Source organism: Fragaria vesca, linkage group LG4 (assembly GCF_000184155.1).
Source record: "Fragaria vesca subsp. vesca linkage group LG4, FraVesHawaii_1.0, whole genome shotgun sequence".
In the NCBI taxonomy this organism is placed as follows: domain Eukaryota; kingdom Viridiplantae; phylum Streptophyta; class Magnoliopsida; order Rosales; family Rosaceae; genus Fragaria; species Fragaria vesca.
In genome coordinates, this window is record NC_020494.1 from 19,155,754 (window position 1) to 19,162,311 (window position 6,558).

At 38.3% G+C, this 6,558-nt stretch overlaps 1 protein-coding gene across 1 annotated transcript in view; it reads left to right on the forward strand.

The window, feature by feature from the left end:
* The first annotated feature begins 2,843 nt into the window (after nucleotides 1-2,843).
* LOC101303801 overlaps nucleotides 2,844-6,558 on the forward strand; it is a 7,978-nt gene continuing 4,263 nt past the window's right edge. The window contains exons 1-11 of the mRNA XM_004298455.1: nucleotides 2,844-2,945; nucleotides 3,268-3,309; nucleotides 3,560-3,803; nucleotides 3,926-4,195; nucleotides 4,529-4,566; nucleotides 4,640-4,761; nucleotides 4,849-4,931; nucleotides 5,016-5,124; nucleotides 5,231-5,473; nucleotides 5,552-5,634; nucleotides 5,742-6,021. Of these exons, the coding sequence (XP_004298503.1) occupies nucleotides 2,844-2,945; nucleotides 3,268-3,309; nucleotides 3,560-3,803; nucleotides 3,926-4,195; nucleotides 4,529-4,566; nucleotides 4,640-4,761; nucleotides 4,849-4,931; nucleotides 5,016-5,124; nucleotides 5,231-5,473; nucleotides 5,552-5,634; nucleotides 5,742-6,021 (1,616 nt within the window). The remainder of the gene's footprint in view (nucleotides 2,946-3,267; nucleotides 3,310-3,559; nucleotides 3,804-3,925; nucleotides 4,196-4,528; nucleotides 4,567-4,639; nucleotides 4,762-4,848; nucleotides 4,932-5,015; nucleotides 5,125-5,230; nucleotides 5,474-5,551; nucleotides 5,635-5,741; nucleotides 6,022-6,558) is intronic.

Consider the following 6,558-nt stretch of genomic DNA (forward strand, 5'->3'; position numbering starts at 1 on the left):
TTTTTTTTTTTTTAGTTCGATCTGTTGTTAACGACGGATGGAACGAGAAGACGTTGCTGTTTGTATTGGAAAACCAACTTTTGAGTTTTTAATAGAAAAATGCTGAGGTGGTGCAATTGTTGCTTTTGAATATGTAATTAATGGACAAGATTAGAAGTAAAGGATACACAAAGATATAGGCTAACCAAGGAGAGAATCCTTATCCAACGTTAAAGATACCTAATTAAGTTAGCCAACAAGGATCCAGCTAATTAATAAGTTGTTGACAAGGGTTAATTAACAAGGATTAACCCTTAGCTAGGATTAATAAATTCTTTCATTCTATTTATTTCCATTACAAATCCCAGTATATTCTTGATCTCCTTCTATAATTATATAACTAGGATTTCTAGGAGACCTTAACTAACTAGGATTCTGTTTCCTAGCAAAAGAAGAAGAAACATGTTAACGAGCCCTATTTAAGGACATGAATCAGAAGAGAGAAAAAGCCACACAGAACAAGCGACCCTAAAGCTCATCCACCATAAGCACAACGTATCAGGATCACCTCACGTAATGCCTGACTTTCACGACTTACCGGACCTTGTTATCAACAAAATAATCGGTCTCCTTCCTTTTAACACTGCCGTGCAGACTACTTTTCTTTCCAAGCAATATGCAGATGCAGTTTCTGCACTAGATTTCAAAGAGTATGAGAATGTTGTCCTTCGCATCTGCGATGGCGTTCCCGTTCCCAACCGATACGATTGCTTTGTTCGACACAACAAGTTCTTCAAATTCTTGAAAGGCTATTTGGAATATCATGAGAAATATGGGAAGAAAGAGGCCATATATACACTAAGGCTCCGAATGAGTATATATTCGCGTCGAGATGTTATTCTCATTGATAGGTGGTTGGATCGTGCAATTCATAGAGGTCTCAAGGAATTGGATATTAGCCCTCATCAATCAAGTACAATCGACGGAATAATAAGGACGGAACTTGAAAAGATGTATCGTTTACCTTGGGTGATCTTTGCTAACAACAATGCACAATCTCTTGCTAGTCTAAACCTGAATTGTGTGAGGATTTCTAACGTTCAAGGTGCGAAACTTCAAAGGGACAAGAAGTGCCTTCTTCCATCCTTAAAAACTATGTCCTTCTCATTGGTATGGTTTGATCCCAATGCTCTCTACTCCCTACTATTAGAGTGCCCTTCCATCAAAAAATTGTCACTGACAGAATGCTTCTTTGAAGACTTCAAGTGTCGTGTTTCAAGCCCTAGTCTCGAGTGCCTGGAACTGATGTATTGTAGTCAGCTTGAGGAGTTTCAAGTTCAGGATGAGACTAAAAATCTTGAATCTTTAATATATTGGTCCCAGGGTGAACCATATTCAACATGTGAAAATGTGATCATGAATAAATCCTTCAAGTTGAAAAGTATCGACATATGGACTAGTAGTGAAAGTGACGACATCTACGCCTACCACTTGCCTTGGGTGAAATTTTTTTCAAATGCAAAATTCCTAACTAGTATGACACTTACCTGCATGAGTATCGCAAACATTAGCGTAAACGTTCAAAGTGATGAGCGCCTTCTTCCCTCTTTGAAAACCTTGTCCGTCAGATCTTCGTGGTTTGCTGACAAAGCTCTCTCCTCATTATTATCGCAGTGCCCTTCCATCAAGTATTTGTCAATAATTGGATGTTGGTTTGAAAACTCAGAGTGTCATGTTTCAAATTCTAGTCTCAAGTCATTAGAAGTAAAGCATTGCGAGCGGCTAAAAGTTCTTCAAGTTGATGATGAAGCAAAGAACCTCGAATCCTTTACATTTGTTCATCCACCACAGCCAGATCCAAACTGTGAAAAGGTGACCTTGAATAATACCTTCAACCTGAAAAATATCTACATTTTTGTGGATGAGCTAGGGGAATTTTCTTTGAACGGATATCATCGTACACTCAAAGCCAAAATCAATGTCCAAAATCTACATCTTTTCGATTTTCTTGGGACTTTGACCGATGGATTTTCTGTTAAAGGATGTCAAGTGGCCAAGATTGCAGTTCGAGAACTTTGGTTCAAAAATTGGTTCGTGCATTACTCTTCACATTTTCCTAGATTGATTGGTTGTCTCGAAGAGTTTGGGTGCTGCAAGAAAATATCTCTGTATAATCAACATATGAGGGCTCTCATCATTCCCAATTATGTAAGGAATGAATTTTCTTCACCGTTGCCTGAAATTCACATTATGGAGGTGAGGATGCCAAATCCACCAAAAAAGGCGAGTAGAGATTATTTCGACTTGATAGACTCCTTGCAATGGATTGCGCCTTCTGCAAAAGTAGAAATATGCAAAAGTGAAACACATCCGTTCGATGTATTATTAGAAGAAGAATGTTAAGGTTATATGTTTTGTACGTATCAAGTTACCTCTAAGTTTTAATTGTTTGTTATTTAGAAATGTTACATTTAAATCAAATTTTGTTTAGTGGAAGAGAATGAAACATTTACTCAAGTATATTCTCAAACTCAATTGATACAACATCGTGTGATTGTGTGACATAACTTTGATTTCAAATGAGAGTCACCATAAAATTTTGTCACGTCACTGGCAAGTGATGTAGAAGAAGAAAAGGCAGTCTTTGTGAAAATTTGAATTTATAGTCGTGGACTCTTGACATGTGCGTTAGCGGTGCTGAGCTGATCGACGGCTCAGATTGAAAGCAAAGAAAGCCCTATAAAAGCTCCAACCTCAGCTTTAACCAAAGACAAAACCCAATTCTGATTCTCCCATTTTCGATTCTCTCTTCGTTTTTCCCCCCATTTTTGAAGCTTCGTTTTTCGATTCACATTTTCAATTCAATGGCCGACACTCAATACCAGCGGACTCTCCACATCGCCAATCTGCAGGCGTGGATGGACGAGGCGTACCTCAAGAACTGCTTTGAGGAATTGGGTAACGAGGTAAATCTTTGCGCTCTTTTCTTTTTGTGCTTCATTTGATTTTCATGGTTAATTTGATTGAACCTGTGTGGGTTTTGGGTTAGGTTCGATTCTAAAGTTTTGATCTTTCTGGGTTTTGGGTTTTCGTTGTTTCTATGGTTCATTTTGTATTCTAATCCAAGAACTTGGTTATGTTGCTGTTGGGGAAATCTGAAGTACTGATCTTTCTTAAATTGGTTAGTTCCAAGATTTGATCTTTGTTAAATTGGATTTTTTCAAGTTTCGATCTTTATGGGTTTTGGGCTTTCGTTGTTTCTATGGTTCATTTTGTGTTCTAATCCAGGAACTTGTTATGTTGCTGTTGGGCAAGTCTGAAGTTTTATGGGTTAGTTCCAAGATTTGATCTTTGTTAAATTGAGATTTTTCAAGTTCTGATCTTTATATGGTTCTGTTAGTTTTATGGGTTATGATTTCTTTTGTTAATGATTGCCTCTAAGAATTGGTCATATTTCTGTTGTGGAAATCTGAAGAATTGATCTTTCTTAAACTGGTTCTTTCCAAGATTTGATTTTTTTCTTGATGCTGTTTGTATACACACTTATCTAATTCTAATTACACGCACATGTTGTTTCTAGATTCAGAGTGTTGAGATTTTTGCTGTGGGATCCAAGGGTTATGGATATGGATTCATCGAGTTCACCTCTATTGAGAGAGCTCGCAGTGTATTGAAGAGATACCGTGGGACAAAAATGCCTAATGCATCCCAACACTTTGTGCTGAATTGGAGCAAGGGCAAGCAGCCATTGCCAACCCAAGATGCATCCGAAGGAGGTATACTAGGCAAGGGGCCGTTGACAACGCAAGATGCATCTGAAGGAGGTATACTAGGGTGATATGTCATTATCTATTTCATTACTAATTCTAAACTTTTTGTGCTGTGTAATGACAATATACAAACAATGAACGATGAATGCTCATTATCTTTTTGTGCTTTGTACCAGGGAATTACAAGCTTGTGGTTGCTGGGGCTTTTCCAAAGGACGTTACTGCTGAAGAGCTGCAGCAGCACTTTAGTATCCATTTCCCTTCATTTAAGGATGCTGGAGTTCACACTAACGAATCCCAGGAGTTATATGGTGTAATTACATTTGCAGATGAGCATGAAAGGGATCTAGCAACAATTCTGATGCCTGGGCAAGTTTTTAAGAGGACAGGAGACAGCAAACCACGACATTTCTTCTATAAAGATACAGCTGATGAGTACAAGAAAGGTATGTGTCCTCTGTACTAGGGAGTGCTCATGTTTTATAGTAGAAATATGCGTATTTGTGCATCAAACAGTCACATAACACAATGTACTGTACTGGAACTATTATTTTTCTTTCCCTAGAAAACATATTAACTACTCAAGAAGTACAGTGGTGCTTCTTGTGGCATAATGAGAAAATTTACGATTCGAAAAGTGCTGGACCATGTTTTGAATTTGCTAAGTTATATGCGACTGTTGACACTTTTTCTTAATTGACTTGTGTATGTAACGTATTTGACTAACTGCATATTTTCTAAATTGTTTGTGATATTGATTATTTGTTTCTTGTTTGCAGCTGCCTATCCGGAGGATGCAGATCCAAATGGTTCCACAGTAAGTACTTTATTCATTGAATTTCATATACATCTCTTGCTGAATTGTAGTAACTCTTTCATTTTGTGTATAGATGTACGTTCAGAACTTAAGAAATGGTGTATCCGAAGGTTCCTTGCGACTTAAATTTTCCCCCTATGGCGAGGTTACTAAAGTCACCATAAGGGCAAGTGCTTTGATTCAATTTTCTGATAGGTAACTGTTACTCCAGCATAGTTTAGTTGATCGTTTTTACCTAATTCTCTAATTAAATGCTCATATTTATGTCTTCTAAATTTTCAGATCGAGTGTCAATAAAGCATTGCTTGACATGAACGATGGCCTCATTCTTCAGAATGCCTGTCTTCCATTTACCGTCAGAAAATGTGAGTCCTACTGTATCATAATCATATATTCTGTGTTTGCTTCTACCCCCTGTAATATATTGCTTATGGTACATACCTGTGCAGCAAATGGAAAAGTAAAAGAGTGGAAGCAAAAAGAGAAGGAGAAACAAGTCGTACTTGCTTTCTCAGGGCAAGCGGATGAGGACATACTGTTGTCTGAATCTGTGGGCAGGTAATTCTTACTATGTTCTCTGAATACTCATGGATAGTTTAGTTGATAACTTTTTTCCTCCCTTCTTTCATTAAATACTCATATACCATGTTCTCTGAATTTTCAGGTCGAGTGCTGATAAAACATTGCCTCACATGAATGATGATTCCGTTCTGCAGAATTCTGTAGAATCACCCAAAGATCTTAACGAGTTACCCCTTGAAGATGAAGAGTTCAGAACGTGTGATGAAGAGTTTTCTGATGAAAAAGTAGCAGAGGAGGGGAAGCAAAATGAAGAGGGGACAGAAGTCGCAGATGCTTTGTCAAGGCAAGCAGATGAAGAAACACTGCTGTCTAAGTTTGTGGACAGGTAATTCCTACTTTAATTATTTAGTTCGTCATCCCTTCTCTCATAAATACTCATATACTATAGTCTCTGAATTTTCAGGTCGAGTGCTGATGAAACATTGCTTCACATGAATGATGATCCCGTTCTGAAGAATAGCTTACTTCCACCGACTGTCAGAAAATGTGAGTCCTATAGTACCACAATCATATCTTGTGTTTTTGCTTCTACCCCCTTTATAAGTAACCTTGATATATTGCTTATGGTACATACCTGTGGGTTTGTGATGCAGCAAATGGTATAAAAACGGATGAACAGAAACAGAGGAGGAGGGAGAAGAAGAAAGGGCAGAGGGCAAGGAAGAAGGAAAGAGATAAGCTTGCCAAGCAATCCACTGGAGGGTTGGAGGAATCAAGAGGGCAGCGAATCAATGAAGGGTCGGAGGCATCAGAAAGGCTAAACACCAATGATGGGTTGGAGGAATCAGAAGGGGAGGAAAGCAATGAAGGGGATCAATCAGTCATCTCTTGGCTGTTAGAATTGTGTGTGAGCCTGTGGCAACACTGGTTCAGGTGAGTTTGAAACAATGGACAATATACAGAGTGTGTCTGTTGGATGTTAGAGTGTGAATTTTATGAGTATGCATGCTAGCAAACTAAATGTGACACAAATATGGGACTCAGTTTAATAGTGTGGCTGCTTTGTAGTAGCTTGTTAATTAGTTTAGTTACTTGGATGATTAATGGTGTGGCTTCATTGTGCTGTTGTTTGTTAGTTGAGATTGGTTATCACAATCTTTAGGGAGAAGGAAACAGACACAGCCATCATATAACATCTTCTCCTTCCTCCCTCACTACATCTTCCACCATCTTTAAATATGCTTTAACCTGAAATCCCAACTCCAAATCGCTACTGATGATATATAATGTGCAATTAGTTGATTTACACAGGCAGGATGCCTCAAAGTCCCTGAATTAGTTGGATGGTTTTCCTATGCCTGTTTCTTATCCTTGAACCTGTTATTCAAATATACCTAGTACAATTCATATCTCCTGCCATCCATCTGGACTGCCTCAAGCCTTCCCTCATCTCTCTCGCTCTCTCTCTCT